General features: G+C 27.7%; 3 protein-coding genes across 4 annotated transcripts; all 3 read left to right on the top strand.

Annotated features, from left to right (window-relative positions):
• The first annotated feature begins 1,158 nt into the window (after positions 1-1,158).
• Positions 1,159-13,157, top strand: LOC132935854 (uncharacterized). 2 transcript variants are annotated; one of them, XM_061002490.1, is made up of 2 exons: positions 1,159-1,397; positions 10,866-13,157. In XM_061002490.1, the coding sequence occupies exons 1-2, from the start codon at positions 1,332-1,334 to the stop codon at positions 11,553-11,555; spliced, it is 756 nt and encodes a 251-aa protein (XP_060858473.1). In that variant the 5' UTR covers positions 1,159-1,331; the 3' UTR covers positions 11,556-13,157. The 2 variants fall into 2 exon arrangements, with proteins under 2 accessions (XP_060858473.1, XP_060858474.1); XM_061002491.1 differs by lacking the exon at positions 10,866-13,157 and adding an exon at positions 4,774-7,530.
• Positions 13,158-14,703: 1,546 nt separating this feature from the next.
• On the top strand, positions 14,704-16,976 carry LOC132937337 (FAD-linked sulfhydryl oxidase ALR-like). The gene is made up of 3 exons (XM_061004161.1): positions 14,704-14,925; positions 16,040-16,187; positions 16,814-16,976. The coding sequence occupies exons 1-3, from the start codon at positions 14,892-14,894 to the stop codon at positions 16,974-16,976; spliced, it is 345 nt and encodes a 114-aa protein (XP_060860144.1). The 5' UTR covers positions 14,704-14,891.
• A 2,611-nt stretch (positions 16,977-19,587) lies between these two features.
• Positions 19,588-22,295, top strand: LOC132935242 (uncharacterized). Its single transcript, XM_061001718.1, has 2 exons — positions 19,588-19,746; positions 21,671-22,295. The coding sequence occupies exons 1-2, from the start codon at positions 19,678-19,680 to the stop codon at positions 21,980-21,982; spliced, it is 381 nt and encodes a 126-aa protein (XP_060857701.1). The 5' UTR covers positions 19,588-19,677; the 3' UTR covers positions 21,983-22,295.
• Positions 22,296-25,230: the final 2,935 nt, after the last annotated feature.

The following is a 25,230-nucleotide window of genomic DNA, read 5'->3' on the forward strand; positions in this document are numbered from 1 at the left end:
TATTTAATAAATTGTACTCGTAGAGAATTGAAACTTTCCATCATTTCTTGTAAGTACTATAATTGTCTATACACTAACACAATAATACAATTCTTAAAATATTTAGACTAATTGCAAGTCAAGTATATAACACAATTATTCACTCCATTTACGGTACTGACTTAAACGTGATATTTTTTGGTGATAAAAGTTCAACCTACCACATTTAAAATTATTCTAACAATAATATGAAATGGTTCCTTCTCTGCGGTAGGCCTCCCTTCTCACGTGTGTTCATGTTTTATTATTATTATTATATACTGTGATGTATAAATATATAAAAATGTATAAAATATTATAAAATAAAATGTATCTTTAGCTAAGAACTGATTTTTATTTACCTGCAATTAACACACACATCATAGTGAAGAATCCCAATTACTTAATGGGCATAGGCACCAGGTACTCTCAAAATCGATTATGCAGCAGAAGTGAGTTCAGCTTTTTATCTTAATAATCGTATTTTTCTCATATCATAAAAAATTTAATTATTATAGACAATATGAATTGGAAATATAGTTCCCAAACCTATAAGTATTTTGCAAACCTGAAGTTAAATGAAAAAAAAAATGTAATTTTAAATTTCTTGAATAATATTATAAGGAAACTAAAAACAACTTTTAAAAGTCAGTCATTAATGATCGAATTTGAATTTTATTAAACATTTAGAGGTGTCTAATACTCGCGATCGATGAAAAATACCCACCACAAATGCATAGCGTTAAAAATGTTCAAATATTTATATTTTTTTTTGATTTGGCATTTCAACATTCATATCTAGTAGGAATTCATTGATGGTATATGTACGTATAAAATCTTCAAAAAAAGGTGTATAGAATTGAAATAAAAAATAAATTACTTAAACCTTATTTATATTTTGTGGTTTTAACAAATACATTTTTATATAAAATGCCGATACTGGCATTACTATAAAAGTACAAAATACATAAAAACAAAATAGTTACTAACAATACTTTGGTGTGATGTCAGAATTGTGACAAGGACACATGTAAAGTGCTGCATATTATTAATTATGACACGTCAATTGAACAAATGGTATTTGCCATACATCGTGATTGTTCATTAATACAGTGTATTATTATGTGTACCTTAGTATTTTACATGTGTTTGGTGGTATTATGACAAGTAAAATGACAACAGCAAACCAATATTTATTGTCACCGTGTGCGTAATAGCTAAACTTGCCATTAGTTTAAACGCATTTTCTTCAGTGACAGTTTGTACTTTATCGTGGCCAAAATCTTAAAATACAAATAAAATCACAAACTCAGATGCATTATCCTGTTGGTTATAATCGATCTCTAATGATCGTCTTGTTGGTGACGTACTTCATACGAGTATGTATTACATATATCTATAATATTTATTATAATACTTGAAACTTTACTTATAATATAGTATAAAACTATAAAGATATAGAAATATACTAATGGGTCAAAATTCTTATTTTCTTAACTTTTATACGGTATTTTATGATATTTTAAAATGTATGATAAAACATCATTTTTAAATAAAAATTACATTTTTTAATGATGCAATTATACCAACTATGTATTATTACATTTTATAATATCCCTCAAATAACGTTATTTTAATCTTAAAACTTAATTGTATCGCACTTTTACGAGTCCAATGTTATGGTTATAACTTCTTATATTCCCTACTTATTAACTTTCAAACTTATTGTTAGTTTTCAGCTTCAGCAAACATTCATTTTTCCTTCAGGAAAACACTATTGACGTAAAATCTTATACAAAAAGTTATATATAATTATTATAATACATTAATATAATAGTAAAGTGTATGTACTTCATTTCATGACTTACCACATAAAGTTGTATAAATAGATACCCAAATTTAAATTTTAATAACAAAGAAATATTTAAGTTTTAACAGTACATTTTTAAATTATCATAATGTTCTCAACATTACATTGTAATTTCTTGGCATAAAATATTTTCAATATTCGTGATATTTAAAAATGTATTTATTACTTAATATATTATTTTACCAATCGATAAATAATCAAAGAATATTTTTCATTTCACGAATATTTATATAATTTTATAAAATGTTTATTGTTAGGTACCTACATCAATACGAGTGGTGTTAAAAATAATAAATTGAAATTAATGAAATGAAAATTCTGTATATATTTAACATCAATGTAGGTATTTCTTTACTTTGAAATAATAATTGTCGTTGTAACATACGATTTAAAAGAAAACTAAATTTTTTTTGTCAATAAGTCTTAAATAAATGGATTGTAAAATATAATGTTCCAAATAAACCTCGGTATGTAGTGAATGTAATGATAACTATAAAACCATAATATTTTATTGTACGATATTCGTATCTGCTATCCCTACTTATGTGGTTCTTTATTAAAAAAAAAAATTAAAAACTTAACGCTTATTATCACTAGTGTGTTATGTTATGATAATATTTATCTTGGAATCTTGTAATCTTGAAATCACTGTTTAAACATACTGTTTCTTTTACTACTATATAGATAACAGGGACTTGGGTTTAATATCCCCTCCCTATACGCGTGGCAACTAAATTTTTTTTTTTTATCAATTTTTTATCATTTACTATTTTTTACGTACCTATTTATTAAGATTTTACATACCTTTCCCTCAAAAATAATATATTATTTTACTAATGATATACGCCCTTAATTGTCTAAGACCTAATTCTAAATCGTCTAATTGCTTTATATTATTTTTATTCTTCAAATTGTGAGTCTGACAACCGATCTCAATATTTTTTGATTTTGTTTTTTGTACATTGAAATAGGATTACCGATACTAAAGGAGCCCCACTGCAATCTGTATCAAAATATACAATTATAATAAGTACATATACTTAATAATAATATAACAGGACATTCATGTAATATCAGTGCACATTTAGTTCGAACTCTAAGCACCAAATGACTCTACTGTCGAATTTGTTGAAACGGTAATTACTATAGCGCTCTATCCGTGGCTGCTAACGATGAAACAACATTATATTGTCACCACCAGATAGAGTTTGAGTTCATGCACTGTGTTTTTTATGTCCTTATTATTTTATTATACAATAAATTCTGTTACGGTTCTATATTTTATAAATTTATGGAAAATACGATAAGATTTACAACATTAAATGGGTGCAGAAATATATTTAAAAATATTCTTACTAGTACTACCGTTTGGAATTTAACATAATGACAATTCGAATATTGTTATATAAAAAATTTCAAAACATTTGAAAACTTTTTCTATGGTTTAACTTTATATATATAATATGTACATTAATTTTCTTTATACATTATACATATTATTCATATTTATATTTTATATTACTATCATAATGATAACTAACTGCAAGTGATCGATGTGGGCTGGACACGGGAGGAGGTCATCCCTTCACATTTTTTCATTTAAATTTTCCATCCCACTTGTTTTATTCAAAAAAATGCATTACAGTTACAGGTAGGTACTAAAAACGTAAAACATAGCAGATTTTATCGAAACGATATTATAATAAATAATAAAAGGTTCAGTGAAGTAACCGGGTATCTCTATATATTTAATTTTATAGAAGCCATTACAAACTGGATAGTTAAATTTCTGATTAAAACATAAATAGTTTGAAAATATATTTTAATATTTCAAACACTATAGAGCTATCACCTATAAGAGTAGAATATATTTAAAAATGTTTATAGTTTAGTTAATTTTAAGTACTTATTATCGTCTTGACTTTTGAGAAATAATACATTTTTTATGATAAATTTTTATTATATTTCAATCCATCTATAAAATATATTATCAATTTGAATGAATTTTGTTACCTTGTTAGATATTTAGTAAAATTATAATTTGTCGTGTTTAAAAAAAATATATATTGAGGTAGAAATTAATTAATATATATTAAAGTTTTTTTTTTCAACATTTAACTTCCTTGAACTTTATTTCAAACTTGCATTATTGATATAATACTATAATGTGTTATAATTTGTAACAAATTTCGATTATTTTTAAAATTTGATGTCTTTTTTTATTTCACTGACAAAAAGCCACAATACTTACCTACTTAAAACTTACAAACAATTTGAAAATATAATTGATATTTTAGCTATCTACTTATTTTGACTTAGTTGGACTATAGTAGTTGGTTAATATTAACTAACGTCTAACTTAATCATTCGTTATGGTTTTTAAATTTTTGGTTAAATCGAATCTATTATTTCACAAATAATAAAAAAAAAATATTTAATACAATTTTAAAACGGTTTTTTTAGCAACTAAAAATATAATATATTGAAAAAATTATTGGAATAATTAGACTTGTTGTAGAAATGTAAAAGATCTCAAAACCGTAATAGTCATACTTTTTTTGTGAATTTTATTATATTTCGGTAATTAACACTGCATTTGTATATATTATCATTTGACGATTTTGTATTGTTGTTTTGTTTTAAGTTGCATTTAATTAAACTCGTGTCCTGTGGTATGTTTGGACTTGCAATTTTCATGCGAGGTTAATAATGTGTTGATCTTGAAACATTTTCCGACATATTATATTATTATTATGCATTTACGCGCCACGTGGCCCGCGACTTGGATGACCAGCTGCAGTTGTGCCCTTATTATAACAGTGTCGCGATGCCGTGCGTGTTCCGTGTTGTTCTGTGGTTTTGTTTTATATGTCTGTTTTATCAAGGTCGGCAGCGCTACGCCACTGGAAAAATGGGGATTCCCCGAGACGGAACCAGGCCCACCTCCGCCGGGAACCTCGTCGACGCCACCGTTCCGGCTGCTGGAGGCCGCGCAGCGGGCGGCCGCAGCACTGGTACGGGACACGGCCCGAGTGTCAGACAAAGTGCTATGGAGCTTTGGCAAGATGCTGCTGTCGGCGGGCGAGTCTGTCAACTACGTGTGGGACGCGGCCCTGAACGCCACTGTCCAGCTGCTCAAGGCCGGCGGCGCGGCGTGCGGCTCGGTGGCCGAACGGTTGGCCCACGTCCCGGTGATCGGGTTCGGCGCGTCCGGCGTCCACGAGGTGGTCGGCGTAGCGGTGAACGCGGTGGCCAGCAACGTGGCCCACGACTCGGTGGTCCGGGGTCAGGCGCTCGCCGCGCTCAACGCCAAGCTGAACGAGAGCGGCGCCCGTCTGCGGCCGGCCGCGGGCGAGACAGGCGCTCCGGCACAAGCGACCACGGCGACTGACCAGCAAGGCCCGGTCTCGTTTTTTCCAATCGGGTAGCACAGTGCCCAACCTAACACGTATTATTCAACAACATCGAAAGGCCTACGCGCATGCGTTACAATAATATGTTATACACGTCAGATGTCTTTATCGTGCACGACACACCTATACTCAACTTCAGTGCTTGACTTGGAAAACAAAATTCTAGGGCTACTCTAATCACTTCTGATTATTATCGGAAAATTGTGTTTCTCAGCACGTACATAATTCACATATCACCGTCATATCATTACATTTCATCGCACGATACTTCGGGTCACTAATTACAAAACAGGTACATACTTTTAACTCAGTTTTATTTAAATTGTTTATACCTACATGTAGTGGTTCTTAATATGTTTTATTATAAATACCTTTATTCGACTAATCACAACGACTAACAAAAATTGTATTTTGGAATTGTTTCCCGAGAAACTATGAAAGGAGTGTTACGTTCTTGCACATTACCTTACCAAAATTGTGTACCACGCAAAGCATTCCACACAACTTGTAGATAAGGATTTTTATACCCTTAGGTAATGTTATCATTGATACCTGCAAAATTAATTTTGGGTACTCGGTCCCGGTAATTTATGTATTTTTTGTACTTTTGGCCGCCTCTCCATGCCACCCCAATATTAAGCCCTGGATCCGCCACTTCCCCCCCCCCCCCACGACACCATTCTAAACCAAATAAAATTTACGTTTACATATTTTACATTTTTACAATAATCATCACTTTTATTTTGTTGTAACCAAGCCAGTCAGCTATAATTGGTGATAACGTTATCCACGCTCTCTGTAAATATTTTAATTAAAATCGAGTACCAAACATGAAAATGAATATATTATTATAAATTGTTATTGTTATTTTTAGTAGATATAATAAACAGGAAAATATAGTCGATTAAGTACACATAAGGTAATCGTCTTTAAGTTCTAAGAGCAGGGATAATTGTTGGGTGTCTACCTAATATGTTATCAGGTTACCATGTAAACAGGGTAGATAGATAAAAAATAAAATGGCCAATCACGAAAAAATTGACCTTAGTCTGTAAGTCTTAGTCTATATAGACCTATACTAAAATATTATAGAATGGTGTCCTTCCGTTTCATATCTGCACTTTGAAAATTCACCCATATATTGTTTACAAAAATTATAGATTTAATTACACAAATTCTATCTTGGTGAAAAATAATAACTCAACTTGTATTATGTTTATATTAAATGTGTATAAATATTAAATCTATAAACAATGGTGGTCATTATCGGATCAATTGACGCTAAGACCAATTTTTTCGAATGATATATATAATATTAATATATAAAACTGTAAGCAGTGGCGTAGACAAGAGGGACGTAGAGGTCAGATCTCCCCCCCCCTCATTGGCTTTTTATTACCTTTGTAAAACGTTTTAAGAGGGTAGGGGATTTTTCAATTTTCCCTTCCCATTTAGCTATGTCATTTTCTTTATTGATCCCCCCCCCTTTCTGAAACTATGTCTACGCTACTGACTGTAAGTTAGAATGCACATATTTGATACCTACAAATTTTTAACTAGTCTAGTGAAATAACAAAATGTATATAGTTATAATTTTATGATCAAATAATATTTAATACATACAATATTCTATACGGTGATTTTTTTAACTATCTTGAGCAATATCATAATCTAAGACAGCAGCACATCCAAATTTAATATTATTACCTAGTTGCATTAAAATGATCATTATGATTTATTATTATTTATTATAATTTTTTGTTTTAATTGATATTCCTAACTTTTGGAGGTCCTTAGATTTCTTTTTAGCAACTTGTGGGCTGTGCGAACAAAAAAGTTTGAGATCTACTTTAAGGTAGGTATTTTAGTAGGTACGTCATAATTTGTATTATATTTTACAGAAAAAGAAAATAAGATAATAATATATTATAATGGATGAGGTACCGAGGTAATTGTGTATATTGTTTTTATTGTACCTATATTAGAATAATAAGAATGTATACATTACTAATCACAAAGTATATATAAATTACATGTTATATTCCTATCAACTATATTTCTAGTTTCTACCGCCTGATACAAGGTATTTTAAAATTTGTTTGTATAACTTATTATATTTGTAATAATTTATTTATTTTAGTAACTAAAAAATAAATCAGCTATTTGTATGACATTTTATTTCTAAAGAGCTGTATTTTGTATACCTAGCTAAATAAAAAATAAACACTATATTCATATTCTGTAAAACAGTTGTGTGTTCTGTATATCATGTTGCGTGTGGCTCTGCCTGCGATCTAGTTATTGAGTTGTATATTATAGTGAATCAATTAATTTAAGACAATTTACATCAGTTGAAATAAGACAGTTATATTTTATTGAATAAAACACAAGTTAAAATTGAATAGTACCTACAATAGTGACGAGGTGCATGGACTTCAATGGCCATGATACATCTGCCTATGCTGTACTACGGGCCTCCTTTTATATGGTGTTGCTGTGCCCTATACTGGTCTACATTTCACCAATGCCCTTGTTAACAATTGTTGTCGTTCGTATTTGGAAATTGCAAATTTTTGAACCAGAGATGCTTTTGTGACTGACATTATTCGATCCCGGATATACATTTGTCAGTTAACTACTGAACATTTTTAAAGTCCTACAACAACATGTTTACGTCTTACCAAGGTAAAAGTCGTAATTTGTATTGTGAAACAAACATATTTGTTCATGACAATAATTTTATTTTAGACACCTAGTTAAAACATAGTCTCATAAGTTGCTCGTTTAAGTTTACTGTATTAAGATGGCTTTAGTACCATACTCATAGTGCAATATTATAATATACAATATGTCTACTTTACTATAATTGACAAAGGTATTAAAAATGCTTATGAACGAGATTTTAGCTAAACATGTTTTTAAATAATATCGCTAATTAGATTAGGCACACAATTACATTTAGATTTACTACCCTTCTCTTATTCAACGGTTATCTTAGGTTCGGATTAAAATAGAATGCAGCTAACACGTGACAATAACAATAGTCATTATTTTAAAAGCGTAAACCTTTCACAAGCGATGGTATAAGTCACTGAAGCAGAAGTATCAGAACTTAGAAGTATAATAATAATAATAATACCTATATAAGAGAAAGAGATTATTGCATTATAAAAACCAAGGATTTAAATCGAAATTAAATTTTAATTTCAATTTTGATTATTGATATTATAGTTATTTCTGATTTAATTGTTTAAAAATATGTATATTGATTTTTTGTCACGCCTGCACCGGAAGTTTTGTTTTTGATGACGGTTGAAGCGATGGAAAGCGGCCTTTTTCAATGCAGCGGGCGGTAAAGTGGGAATCACTATAGTTCGTGGTGGTAAAGTGACAATCCCCAAAAGTGCTAGATGGTAAAATGGAAGTAGCCAAAAGTGCTGGGTGTATCCCCTTGCACAACCAGACACTGAAATCTTTACCACGGTCCTTACAAAATATAAACTTTCGGTTAAATCTTATTTTCATATTATAACCTCTTTGGCATGACAAGTAAACATTTTTCTTTCATGAAATTGTTTTCGTAGAATAGTCAGGTTGTTAAATAGATTTTTGCATAACCTTTGCCGTGTTTGATGAACGCAGAGGTGTGAAAAAAAATAGTATGTGTAGCTCATGCGGGAAGGCAATTTCAGTCTTGGGCGAAATGCGGCCGCAACTGAATAGCAAAATTCCCGCCCTTGCCGCACATTATACAAATGTAGTTTTACGATTTGTATATTATTGCACAATATCAATTTAGTTGTTTTTTGAATATTATGTTAAAATTGCCTATTTGAACGAAGAAGAACAGTTTAAGTTTTGCGTGATATTTTAAAAATATTATTCGTGGGTAATTGAAACTTCTAAAGTGTATTAATATATAATATATTAGGTATTATATACAAATATAATAACAAACAAATAATAATAATTTAACTTAACCGACCACCGTATTAATAATAACAATATAAATATATAAAATATTATCCTAGGCTGACAAACCGTCTCCGCTCAGAATCTTTTTTCGTATTCAATGATATTATATCATTGAATTCAAATTTATCACCATCCATTACAGTCACCACTTGTAACCTACTGTACAGCAGGGTGACTTTAACTTACCCGATTTTTTTCGATATTATAAAATATTACATTTTTATATTTTTACGAATTTAATTATTTTGATTTCTACCTCTCGATTTAAATTTGATATCAAGCCCTGAATAAAAATAATGTGGTACAAATACGAAATGCATTAGTATAAGAACTATCCATAGATTTGAGTATTATCTAACAAGTTAAACTTGAACGTTTATATTCTATGTCTTTGATTAACCAGATGAATCAAAAATGGTTAGCTAAAAAACCAGCTATAAAAAAGGGCAAAAGATAAGATATGTATGACATAATTTAATGGAATCCTAAATGCCTAATACAATAAATAACTAATTGTAGAAATAAACATTACCAATAATTATAATTAATTTACTTTATGTAACTTCTAAACATGTAACTATGTAAGTTAATTGATTTGACTATTCTTAACTAAGTACTGAAATGAACAAGTGATAAGTTATAATATAAATATCTACTGTTATTTGTGTTGCCTATTAGTGCGTTTCATGGAGTTTTTCAAACCGATTGTACAATAAAATTACCGTGATGTTAGATTCTTAATTTTGTAAATAAATGTATAACTCATAATTTATGAAAATAATTTATTTTGTAATAATTTACTGAATGTACAATTTATACGAACATCAATATTAAAAATTCAAATTATTAGTTAGTTCTGAGTACGAAATAATATTATAATATAACATCATTGCTCTACTTTTAGACATTATATTATATCTGAACTCTGAAAGGTAATTAATGTATGGACTAAGCTAGTATGGATATAAAGATAGCGTAGATTTAAATATACTGGCACCTAGAAACATAAAAGTACTAAGTATAGTACTGAGATAAAACAATTTTCGAAGTAATTCTTCGTAGTGATCTCATCAGCAGTTTTATTAATTTCTTAAATTCATATAAATAAAACTTGAATGTTTCAAACTTAAATTTTCAGGAACCAGAGATTAATTGGTTTCTTCCACTGTACTTGAGATTTACTATTTATCGAACGTTTTTTGAACTTTTAAAAGTTTAGTTTCACATTTAAGTTTATAAAAGTATCAAAGTACTAGATTCTATAACTGTAGTTGCATATTATTATTAAAAATAAAAATAAAAACGATTTACATAATACACCGTAAAAATAATAAATAATAACCTGTGGAGTATAAGTGTCAACCAATTTAAACTGTTCGATAGTAATATATTTGAATAAGAGTTCAAACTAAAGTTTGGTCATAATTCGATCAGTTTTAATTTCTTAAAGTATGAGGAGTCGGCAGTTCGTACTTAGTACTTACAGCTCGAGAACCGATCTCTATAGTGTCATACTCTCGCGCGTATACCTCGGAATGGAGCTTGACAAATTTTTCGAACGGTATAATATTTTTATTTTTACATTGCAGGTCGGTCGCTGTTCGTCTGACGATGCTGCGTTGCCGATCTCTGATGTGGCCGCAACCGCCGACTCGACCACCGCAAAAACCGATCCAACCACCGCAACCACCGATCCAGACACCGATCCAGCCACCGATCCAGCCACCGCCACCACCGATCAACCACCTCCGGCCGACGATGGAAAAGCATCGACGTTCTCCAAGTGCAAAGTGGAGCTGTACAAGTCGATATCGACCATTGGCAGAGGTGCCGGTATGTTTTTGAAGGGTTTTGGACAGGCCGCATTAAGCGTGATGGGCGCCTTGTTCGGCGCGTTTAATGGCTTACTCTCGATAACCGCGACCACTGGGGACACGCTGGCCACTGGCGTAAATTTAGTGAACAACGCTACTGGCAGCATCGTACTGGTGCGCGACGTGACTGGTGGAGCGGCCACACTGGCCACCAGCCTGGCCACCACGAACCGCCTAAACTCGGAACTCATAATCGAGAATCGTGATAAGCTATTTGATTCATTGGACAAAGGACTGGACAACTACCATCCTGAGTCCGAAAAGTTCCTGATAGCGCCTACCACTGGCCAGGATGGCAAATCAACTGACACGACTGCCGCCGCCGCAGCACCACCAACTAACGAAGGCGCCCAAGCGACCACTGCCGAAGCTGCACCAGCAACGACAGCTCCGGTCCAGTCATAGCGACCATACATTACCACGTTTTTATAATTTTATCACTGTCAACCATACCATTTTCGTTCGTAACCGAGTTGTCACTTTGTCACATTCAAACTCGACAAAAACCTTACACTACTTCAAGCTAGTACTATAACAATACAAAACTATAATACATAATATAAGCATATTGGTACGTAGGGCTTAAGGGTGTCAGACATATCGCAGTAGGCTATATTTTAATAAGGGGTAAAAATGTAGGCGATTTCTAGTTACGTGATAAGAAAGCCATACAATTATAGACAGTACGAAAAAATCAAATCAAAAAATGTCAACGATCAAAAACGAATTTACACGAAAAATTATCATGTCTAATAGAATAGTCGAAATTTGATTACGTATTAATTTTTTTCATGTGGATAGGACAACTTTATTCCGGTTAGACTCTAACTCTTTATTAACTCTGAACATTGGAAATGTACATTTAAACAAAAATGCATTCCAAATTACTCAATCAATTGTGATGTTTGATAGACGTTTATTAACTTCTTAAAATATAGTTTTATAATTAGAAACCAATACTATCTACATAAGGTCTTGAGTTTCCGAATAAAAAAAAATAGTAATATATCAAATATATTATAATATATGATTGACAATTTCACGGGCTTGAGAGTTTTTCATGTAACTATTTTTTGTATTAAAAATATCTCAGCTCTGACACCTTTGGTCTTCGGTGTACCTATTTACAATTGAATTACTTTGAACAGTATTAAGGAGACCCTGAACTCTTTTATTGTGTTCTTTCCGTCTTACAAGCGTATAACATAACAAAGCTGTATTGAACAGAACCAATTTTTTATTATCATATTGAATATTACGGTGAATTGACTATTTAACTATTTAATTTAAAGATAAGAATATATTATCCAGGACAAATCATAGGCTTTTAATTTTTTTTGATATCTACTTAAAATAAAATGCTAGTTATGAACGTAGTACAATAAATTGTAATATTTTACCTAATATAACTCACACTAAAACTAAAAATGTATGTAGTTCCTTACATAGTATACTTGCCTTAGTTGTCTTTAACTTTCGATTAATTTACTTTAAAAACTGTGAAGGTAACATCACTACATTTATTCGACTAAATGTAAATTTGTTATGCTGTACGTTTGTAAAACGGAAACAAAACATTCGGTTTTGACATCTCCTTAACTTCTTTTGAATTATTAGTTTGAACAATTTAAGATATATTATTTATTATTCAGAAGCTATATTCTCCCATTAACATCCTACTTAACTGTTTACACCACGTACAAGTTGTAATAATTGTATTTCTTTGGAAATGGCCCTCTATTTTGGCAATGTTGACGGTTCGTTTGTTTGTCCGTATTCTACTTTTTTTTTTAAACAATAAAATATGTTCTCAATATGATGACTATATTATCATAAAATAATTCAAATTAAAGTGTTCCTAACCATGTTCTTCTCTCTTTTTTTTTTGTCCAAGCTTTTGATGTATGTATTATAAGTAATATAAACGATAGCTATAAACTTAACAATTGTTTGTTTATTTTACTATAATACACAATGATATTCCAATAAATTAATTTTTTTATTAAATCGTTAATTGTCTCTTTTTTAATAATAATAAACAAAATAAATAAAACGGTGGACAAATGGGTATCATTGTATACGAAAAACTATTCTGAATGAAGACGTTGTGTAAAACTTGTTAGAAACCTTCTATTAAAATTTCTTATGTTGCATACAAAAGAAAACTTTTATGAATTTCTAACTGAAAAATAATTTACAAAATTTAAAATTTTTTTTTAAAGTAAAGTAAAGTTTTTATAAATAGAAAAACGTAAGGGAAATCTTTTATTAACATTTATAATCTTAACTATGAAAATAAAAACTTTTATTAATTTCCAACTGAAAAATAAATTATAAATTTTTAAAAATGTAATGTTACTTTCCGGTAGTTTTTTTTTTGTTACGGTAGGAATATTTGTCTTTAGTCAAAATGTCTAATGTTAGCTATGAAAAGAAAAACATTTATGAATATTTCTAACTAGAAAATAGTTTGAAAAATTTCGACATTTTGATGAATTTTGTAAACATTTGAACTTTGAATGCATATATATTTCTAATATTTTTGAACTAACATTAATAAAACTTATAAGGAACCTTGTTTTACATTTTCAAACTCTTTTACTAGGTAAAAAAGTATTTATCGAGAATGATTTCAATGACATTTACAAAATTCTCAAGACTATACCTAGTCTAAATATTTTGAAATATATTACTATTCATTGAACATTATAATATAAATATTTGGTAAAAATTTCAAAAGTCTATGATTATTAGTTTTTTGAGTTGCCGATAATTAAAATTGAATTTTAAAAAAAATTGGTTTTGCATAAAAATTATCACAAATACATTTGTTCGCTTCGCTCAGAATCTAACATATTATAGTTTTTATGAAATCTATAAGTAGGTACATAATTTAAATTTCAAGAAAAATTGCAATTCATATAAGTTAGTTTTTAGTTAATACAAAATGTACGATCGTAATAAAAATATACAAAAGTTAGAATCAATTAATTGATATACAATCAATTTAAAACCTTATTTTTTATTTACATATTTTAAAACAAATTCTTAAGAGTACGTACTACTCTATTTAGTACATGCAATCAAGAAAACTACTAGACATGTTATTATTTTATTAATAAGAATAAAATAAATATATTTTTCAATTTCCAGTTCACTAAGTAATTTGGATTGAATTAGTGTAAACACTAAAATGTTTCATATTATATTCATGTTTATAGACTAATAAAGACTATTAAATTCATATTAATCATTACAAAATTATCAATAAAATAGTATTTTCGTAAAACAATAACACAAAATGTACTAAGAATTTAAGTAACATGAAGTAAAACTGACATTGAAGTCAGAAGTTCATTAAATCATATTAATTTTCAAAGAATAAATATAATTGCATTAGAAACAAAACAAAACAGTTTCACAAAAAAAAAAACATTTATATTGTTTATTTACTTCGCTTTTCAGTTATAGACAAAACTATAAATTATAGGTAGCCCATATTTCCAAGGTATTTCATCAAATAATTATTATTAGGTATTAAAATATGGTTTAACGGTTGCCTTTTTATTCTAAAGAAAAGTTATAATGAAATCGTTTTTCATGAAATCTTTATTAGGTACCATTATCACGTAAGATTACTCAAAAAGTAGATTTGATGCACGAGTTCTGTTTGTTGCCTATAGTGATACACGTGTTTACGATTTTAAACAATTCAAAATTTAAAAAATTTACAACAATTATATGGAAGACTGTCCATTGGATAAAGCACAATTAGGTAAGTCGAATTATCACATTATGTACAATTTAAGTTGTATAAATAAATTATTCCATACATAAGGATAGATCACTAATGCTTAACACAATATAACCGCTATCACTTTCTTTTGAGGGAACTAAGTAAAACTTAAACATTAGTTAGGTACCTTTTTTTAAATGTTCCTTCATAATATTATATTATAACTAGAATAAACGGTTACCAACTTCTAGTACTTAAAATATCTCTATTAGGTATGCACTTAAAAAAAATAAGAAATAATAACATGACACTAATAACAATACCTACCTATTTATATACTATAAAATATTGATATATAAAAATGTTATTTATACAAAGTTAGATAAATGTCTATAATAAATGAATAAATAGAATAGACAAATAATTTCGCAAAAGTGAAATTATTTTTTTTTATAATGGCAATTTTCTATATTTGTCCCCAACTCATTTGATGCTAACTTTGCTATATCGAAGAGTTGCAAAACATGTTCTCCATTTTTCTAATCTGCTCAAATATTATATACTTATATTATATAGTAGGTAAAGTAAAATATGCTCAATACAATTTAAAATATAGCTTCCAAGTATTATAAGAAACATTTATAGATCACTCAAATTGTTTTGTGACGTTATTAGAAAAATATAAAAATCTATAAGTGCTCAGCCATTATAACGATAAAAAAAAAATGTCATAAAAATTGTAAGGTTCTAATAGGTGATCATTCTTGAAAATATTGTTTTTAATTAAATATGTCTTAAATATTATCATTTAGCTATAAGATAATATATTATAATAATAACATTATCGTCAACTTACTTTTGGTCTTTGTGAAATAATATTTCTAACTTTAGTTAAAAATGTTTACACTCAATTTGCTATAAATGAGTGTTAAAATATAACATATATTAAATTATATAATACACTTGTCTCTTCTTTATACATATGAAATAAAAATAAAGTAAAACTTTATTTTTCAATTTACGCTTCACGCATTTTAATTCAACTAATTTAATTTTTTATTAGTTTTTATGCAAAATAAACCTGGATTGCAGCGTCGTGAAATACAAATCTCGTAGACTTATAACCTATACTTAATTTATTCTAAACCTATAGGATATCATACCTGGAGTCTTCTTCACTCGATGGTAGCGTACTATCCGGATGACCCTTCTCACCAACAACGGAAAGATATGGATAATTTTTTTAGATTAATTGGCCGTTTATATCCTTGTGAAACATGTGCACGAGATTTCACCTTGCTGTAAGTAATTGAGTATTTGGTTGGATACATTTATACTTTATTTCAAGTACGAGTACAGTAAGTGTTGTAAGGCATTCGAGTAAAAGTATTCAAATAATCAAATAAATACATACTTACTCGATTCGTATTTTAAATACATTTATACATTTAAAAAAAGTACTTGGACAAAGTATACTTTCTATCTGTATTTAAAATCAAATATTCTTTATTTTTAGTGCATATATTTTCTTTTTACATTTTAATTACATAAAAAAATATAAATTTTAAGAATATAATATAACAGTCTTATTTAATGAATTATTTTGCATCATACCCAACCGAAAATTTAAATACCTTTACATAGAATAAATGACTAATTTAAAGTTAAACCAAATAGAGTAAAATTCTGTACAAAATAATTGTAAAACATGAAAATGGATGCATATTTATAATGAAAAACAAATTTTAAAGTATGTATAAATATTCGATAATTAATTTATTACCACGTATTTAAATACTTATCAAACTGATTATTTGTATCTGTACTTAAATTATTTTAAAAAGTATATTGTACAAGACTGAGTATAGTTTGATGTGCATGTTTAAAATACATTCAATGTGCAATTATAAATCTTTTTTTTCAACAGTTTAACCAGTCAACCACCTGAAACAGATTCTCAACAATCCCTATCGAATTGGCTATGCCGTGTACATAACCACGTTAATCAAAAACTTGGAAAGCCATTATTTGATTGTAACCTGGTTAACGAGCGATGGAGGGATGGGTGGAAGGACGGAAGCTGTCAATAAAAAAAATGTATAAATTTTTATTACACTATCACCTGTTAGGTACGCATATTATATAATAATTACAAATAACATAATATTATTTATTAATATCAAATTAAATTTTAAAAATTCACAATTATTTTAAACCATGAACAATATATAATAATATAGCTTAAAATAAACAAATAAACTAATTGTTTTAATGCCAGCAACCATAATAATGGGCGCACAATAATAAACTTAGAAACAAAATTTTGTGGCACTAACGATATTAATCAATAAATAATATTATGGTCCAACTATTGTAAACGCAAAATCAGAACATTGCCTAAATATTATTTCATTGTTCCAGGAAATCGGTTAGAATGACAATTATAATGAAGTAACACTTTTTAAAAGATTGAATTTATTTATTGCTAGGAATTATATCAAAAACCTGCATTTATATACGTCATTTATAATTTGAAAAATCTGCATATTTTGGGATAACATTTAGACATAAATATCTAAAGCTATTAAACACAATTAAAATAAAATAATTAACTAAAAACGTAACCCTAATGTAATATATTACTACCAACTTATTATAGCTGAACAAAATTATGAGCAGAAACCCTGGCCGAGTAATTTGAAATGTTGACTTATATATTTCCATTCTTGGTAAAAAGGGTAATTTGGATAGAAGGCACAAACACGTTAAAAACTTAATACGAGTTTTAAAGAATTCAACGTGTAATATACTATAGATAATCTTAGGTAGATTCATATAAATTGTATGGATTAAATTTAAAAATGTTTGTTTCATACAACAATTAAGACCATGTTTTCAGGGTATGTAAAAATTGTTTATTCAATATTGGTTAATTAATTGTTGCCAAACTGTATCCAACAGTTTAAGATAAGCTATGTTACTTAATGATTATGATGACGTGATCTCTATAAGAAAGCATTCGATTACAAAAATAGACGCAAAAATACTTTACCATGCATTTGACATATAAGAGATAGAACACATATACCTATGCTGCATCTGAATATTGATCAAAGGATGCAGGAATAGTTTGGAAAAATAATTCGAAGCTTAATCAAACCATAATATTTTGAAGACTTAAATTGTTCAATGTTTTAAAAATTTTTTGGTTTTAAATTTGTAAAAAATAATTTCAACAATATACCTACCTAAGCGAAAATAATTTTTAACCGTTTACAGTGTTTTTTGTTTCAAATGTGGTAATATAAAATATTTAATAGTATGGTTATTAATAGAGTGCAATTATTATACTAGACTTCTAGACCCCATAATATTGTTTGCAAACCAAGCATACCTAACCTTAAGTCTAAATTTCAAATTTATCTATAACAAAAAATTCTCTAAAGATCACGTTTTGCAGAAAAGTTAATTAATAATTAAATCGCTATTAAATTAATATATTTTACCAGTTTATTTTTCTAATTTAAACAAGTTAATAAAAATAAAGTAGATGAATAGGTAATTAACCTGTCAATAAATTTAAATTAAATATTTTCTTACAAAAAAAAAAAAAAACTGTGGTAATAAAAGATTTTAATTGAATTTTTTTGGTTCACGCCATGTATCCATAATGCCATTAACTAACAACCATAACTAAAATCGTTTCCTTTTCCACAAACTCGAGGTTTGTAATTTACATTGGATGTTGTAATTATAAGCAATTTCTATAATTATTTAAATAATATGAAACAATCAACCATCATTACAATACCTAGCAAAAACATATTTTAGGTACTAAATGTAGAGTGTTTTAAGTGCAAACAATACTTAACAGGTTATATTTTAAAAATAACTATTATTCATCATGGCATAAATCATTTACAACCTTTTAAGTAGCGTAATATTATGAATGAGAATATTGCGTTTCTACAGTTTAGGGTTATTGAAAAACAAGTTGTAACTTGCAAGTGTTAAAATAATCATATTTTCTTAATGATATAGCTCAAAACAAGTATTAAGAACCACTTTGAAACACCTCAAGGCAAGTATCCTTCAGAAAATAACAATTTAAAACAATATTATAATATATACGTGTACATAAAAATATATCATAAATTAAGTGTATGTAATGTAAGAATGTTTTCGAATTAATATATATATATTATTATATATTAATATATTATTATATATATATATACATAATAATACAATATGTTATAACAAAAATTGTTTGTTAACTTTTCAATAATTCTAAAACGCAAGATTGATGAAACATTATAATTTGTAAGACACTCGATGTTCACTCGTAGTGTAACTCTAATGATATACATTGTTGTATAGTTTGTTACAATAGAACAGTTATCTAATTTTTTAAAGCTATTGCTACATTAGAAATAAAGCATACGAATAATATGTGATCAAATATATTATGTGTCGTCATAAAAATACAGTGGTATACATTAGAACAGTGAATATACAGTTGTTTGTTTTCGAGACGGTTGGAAATGTAAATTATAATCGCAATTAAACTGCTTAATTGATCATTCCCCATTATAAAATAAGTAGGTACGTATGACGTTTAATATTTTTCAGTAAACACACTTGTGTTTATTCATTTATCATATTTTGTTCTACATACATCCGTTTTTTTATCACAGAATAAAAGCGACCACTCTGAATATTCTGGTATAAGTTCCGCATTGAATTTCACTTGGTCAAATTAAGTTTTAACATCAAAAGAATTTATACAAAATGACTTGTCTAAATCAGTATTATACTAAACATATGATAATTTATTTATTGGTTGCTTGTTTATTCCAAGTACGTAATTTGTTTATACCTTAAGTAATACATGTTTGCAAAACATTAAAATTTATTTATAAAAATAACACTAATCCTAAAATAGTTACTTACGTAGTTATATTTAGGTTATTAATGTAAACTAATAATTATTATGATCAGGATTTTTTTTTTGCTTTTTTTGTACTTACTATCTGTTGTTTTTAAATAATTATTTGTTTATTCATATAATATGTAGGTGTTGTATACATATATTTAATCATTTTTTATATGATGATTACATAATCAAATTATATTGATCATTAATTTATTTTTAAAGTTTTTAAAATTAAAATTAAAAATTTAGATGGTTAAAAAATATTTCTGTTAAACGTCTTCACATTTTAATTTTTTTCACATCTTTCATTGATTTCATGACCATCGATTAGACAGTAAATGTTATAGGGATGAATAAATACAGTAATATCCGTGCACTAACTAATCTCCGTTGACTTTAATTTGCTTTCTAATTTTTTTTTTGTTAATATAACTAGGTACCTAGTAATAGTTTAATAACTTAATAAATTGTAATAATTCTCGAAAAATAAATTATTTAAAAGTCAACAAAAAATATTAATAAAAAAAATAATAATAATAATAACAGAAATAATATTGTTGTTTTTATATTTTGAGTGATGATAGAATACTAGAAATTATTAATGATCTATGTTGCTTTGTATATCAAACATACCTAAAGGCTAAAATGTAAAGTTTATAATTTGTATGACTATAGTTAATATGTACATTGTACATCAATTATTAATTTTACAATAGACGTTAGCAAACACATTATTATTTATTATTATTTTTTATATAAAATATTATAATACATACAATTTTGCATTTTAAACATTGAATGATCACACTAAATCTGTACTTCGTTGTTGTTAAAAAATAACAAATGCATTAAAATGTGAACCTTACACCTAGGTAGTCTAAAACAACATAATATTGTATAAATTTAATAACATTTTTATTTGTAGGTGTGTTCATTTGAAATATTTTTTTAGTCCAGTCTCCAAATAATCATTCCAAAATTTGAAAACTCATAACAGTATAAATAAATAATTATGTAATTAACAAAAATTCAAAATTCAACTTTTAATTATATGTTTTCAAAATCGCGTCTTTGAATTGATAACTTAGGTGCCTTTGTCGAATGTTCACAATAATGACGTAAAATATGATTAAATAAATACGCAAAAAAAAAATGATAAAAATAAATCAAGTTATAACAGTATACTATTTAGGTAGTAAAGTATTAAAAATAATTGTTTTTGGTCATGTGGGGAACCGTTTCTGTTTTACTAAAATATACAATCACCGAAGATCAAAGGCTCGGACTAGTTGAATCTACTGAATTTGTTTGATTTTTAATTATTAAATTTAAAAAAATATATCATAACCATAGTCCATAATAAGGAAATTAATTGTACAAACTAGTAACTTAGTTAACTAAATAAGTCAATATAATGTATGTAGAGTCTTGCTATCGCATTTAGATCACTCTTGTTATTTGTTATAATATACGCTGTTTTATTATTTAAAAATTATTATTTATGATTTTTACTATTGCTGTGTGAAATGCACCTGCCACGGCCGTTTAATGGTTATTTTTCACAATTTCCTAGCTATGTACACCATTTTTATAGGACGAAAGACAGTTAAGTTTGAAGTAAACCTAAATCTGTGTATAGGAACCTACATAGTGATGTGGAAACGTAGACGATAATCCAAACGTTTATTTTCCATTATACTCAAAGATCACACACTTATTACAGCATTGGGACGAGAATTGGAGGACACGATTTATAGTTTGAAATTTCCAAAAATCTTAGATATAATAATTGATTAGGTTTTATGACAATTGGCCCGGATATGTCTTGATATTTGTACACGCACGCAGGTCGGCGCCGGACGTGCGGCACCCGATCCGCAGGCAATTTCGGTGGACGGCCCTGATACGTCCTATATGGAAAGCATCTTCGGGGGTCTGACTAGCAGGGCAAGTTCGATGGCAAAACGCGTGGCCTCGGCGTACTCGGACTCAGCGGACGTGGCTGCGGAATCTGGCAAGAACATGATGGCGTTCTTACACAAAATGAACGAATCGGCCGTGAACTTTGGCACCAGCACCGCCAACAGAATGGGGCAGATGGTGAAGAACGGCGGTCGGAGTTGGTCGGGTCTTCTGAGCGGCATTTTCAGCAGTGAATAGCGACACCAGCACGAATGCTATCAGTGTATTATTATAATATTATATATAGTTACACATCATAACAATATAGTAAAAAAAAAAAAAATTGTGGTAATAACCGCGAGCACTAGTCTTTAAGTTTTCTATCACCAAAAACGTGTAACATTATGTAAAGCTGCTGATTCAATATTGTCTAGAACACGAAATATTATATTTTATCATAGTTATAATTATAATAATAATAATATACTCGTACCGAATGTCAATTTATTTTCAATTCCTGAACGTTGTTGAGAGCAGACTGCTATATAAGTACAATATACCTATATTATTATATTGTGATTTTTTTTATACACTTCCAAGTATCGATAGAACAGACTACTTAATGTCGACGTATACGCCGCGTTATCCATAAAAATGCATGGCCATAATACGATATAAATTATGGAACCATAATAACCAAAACTAATGCAATCACATTAATTAACAGTGGTAAGTCACTGAATAGTGAAATCCAATTTTAAAGACATGTATTTTGGTTTTATAGATTTTTTCATGATACTCGATCGCTGTTTGAATTAAATTGCGTGCAAGTGTAGTTAAATGCATTGTGAGTTATCTAATAATTGACTATAGATACTTATGACTCGTGACGTAAATGGATAATAAATACAAACAATTTTAATAGGTAAAGCTTTCAATTATTATTCCAATGACAATATTTGAAATACCTACTCAAAATCCATAAAAATATCCAATTTCTTACACAGATAAAGTGTAATGTTAATAGGTATTAAAAATGTATATTACAAGAAAAAAAATGAATGAAAAATAGCCATACAATTAATAAAACATAATAATATAAAAATTGGTTTAAACATTTTTTATGATGGATATAAAGTCAGATATAATACAGAAACTATGTGCTTAGAAATTGTCACAATTATCACGGCACAAGGTATAGTGTTTGATAACATTTAATTACAAAGCAACAATACATTTTAAAATTTGAAAAACGATTCTCATAAGCTTGATTAAAGTTGATCATGCTGATATTTATTTTAGTAAACAACATTTTTATGGTTGTCAGCATTAATTTATTATGATGATAAACGATTGAGAAAATTTAATAATAACCTCTTAAAATGATACATGGTTGCACCTACAGAATCAATTTCAAAATTAAAATTGATAGTTATAGCACATATATCTTCTTGAGTACTATATTTACAGCAATATTTAAAAAAAGGTTAACTAAATCAATGATTTATTATAACAAATGTGAACAGAATATAAATACTAGATTTACTGTTGTTGAAGAACCACCATGTTAAGCATTAGATTTTGTTGTATTCTTATTAGATAATATGTAAGGTTAGGTAAAATATTATTTAAGTTCAATGATAAATTAATCACATTCTTATAAACAACTATTAATGAGCTTGTTTTACTAAACATTTTTTTTTACTTTTTAATTTACTAACACCATTTATCAATAATATTCACTACTCACTTTAAAATATTATAATAATAACGATTTAGATTATCTATTAAATATTTGTAACACAGTAACTTGGTAAAAGTCATCTTATACAGGTACATTACACTAGCACCACAACCTAAACTATTTTCTTCGGATTTGGTTCCATACTTTAGTAACCGATTAGTAACCATTCGTAACCGAAAATTTGGAATTCGTAACATAAACCAAGTACCAGGAAAACCGTTTTTCCCAACCGGGTGCTGGTGTAACCTTACGCATATTGAAATATTCTACTTAGGAAGTACAAAACCAAACTAGGTTTTATTAACCGATTAGTAACCATTCGTAACCGAAAATTTGAAATTCGTAACCTAAACCAAGTACCAGGAAACCCGTTTTTCCCAACCGGACGCTGATATTATAATCCTTAATATATACAAGCATATCCTTGATCAAAAATATTTATATAGTTTTTTTAACATGAATATATAAAATATTTTTTATTTTTTAGCTTTATTTTTTTATAATTTTAAATTAGTATATTTTTATTTTTATATTTTAAATTTCTTACTGAATATAAAACAAAAATATATAAATAAATGTTGTTAAGTATTAACATAGTAATACCTATTTAATTTATTATTGTATTTTATATAAAATAAAGATGTTTTTTATCTAATAAATTATTTTTTATTTTTTATTCAATAAAAAAATTGATTTAAAAAATAATTATTTAAAATAAATGAAAAGTTTAAAAAAATATTTATTTTTAAAAAGGAAAAAAAATAATTAATTAATATTTTATAGTTATTTATTTTTAAGTCCTTAACTATTTATATATATATAAATACTGTTTATTTATTTATGTGATAAAAATTATAATAAATAAAGATAAGATTTTTTTTTTCCAAACCATGGAACTTAAATTTCTTTTCCAATAGTTTATGTAGTGGTGCCTTAGCGTAACGCACTAATCAAGTGCTACTAAAGAATATTTTATTTTAATGAAACAAGTTAAGTTAGTTATAATTTTCACAATTTAATACAATACATTATTTTATCTTAATTTATTTTTTACTTAAATAGAAGGTAAAAACTTTATTTTTTATTGTTATTTATATTTTAACAGTTGCACAGTTTAGAGCACTACTCATTATGATTTTTTTATTTCATATAGGTAACTTACAAATAAAGGTATTTATTATATGGCTTGGTTAATACTTGATTTTAGAACAAAAGTTTTCCTATAGTAATTACTATACGATCTTATAAAAATAACAACTAAGGTATCTAAGTAAAACAAAAACTATATTAACAAATATATTTTAAGTTTAAAGCAAAGCAACGAATGATTCTGTTTTTAATACGAAATAGATAATTGTGTTATTTATTTGATACATTTTTAGTTGATAGTACAAAAAGTGAATAGAATTATTATGTCCTTTTAAGAAAATTGTTAAAAAGTAAATAGAAAAATCAAAAAATAATTAGCAAACTACATTACTTAAGTATATTTTCGACACACACAAACTTGTATTTTACTAAAACAAATAACTTGTTTCATTAAAATAAAATAATCAACTGCGTTACGCTAAGGCACCACCACATAAACTATTGGAAAAGGAATTTAATTTCGATGGTTTGAAACAAAATAAAGATCTTATCTTATCTTTAGATCTTTATCTTTAAGATCTTATCTTTATTTATTATAATTGTTATCACATAAATAAATAAATAGTATTTATATCAATATAAATAGTTAAGGACTTAATAATAAATAATTATA

The sequence above is a fragment of the Metopolophium dirhodum genome, chromosome 1 (genome assembly GCF_019925205.1).
Source record: "Metopolophium dirhodum isolate CAU chromosome 1, ASM1992520v1, whole genome shotgun sequence".
NCBI lineage: Eukaryota > Metazoa > Arthropoda > Insecta > Hemiptera > Aphididae > Metopolophium > Metopolophium dirhodum.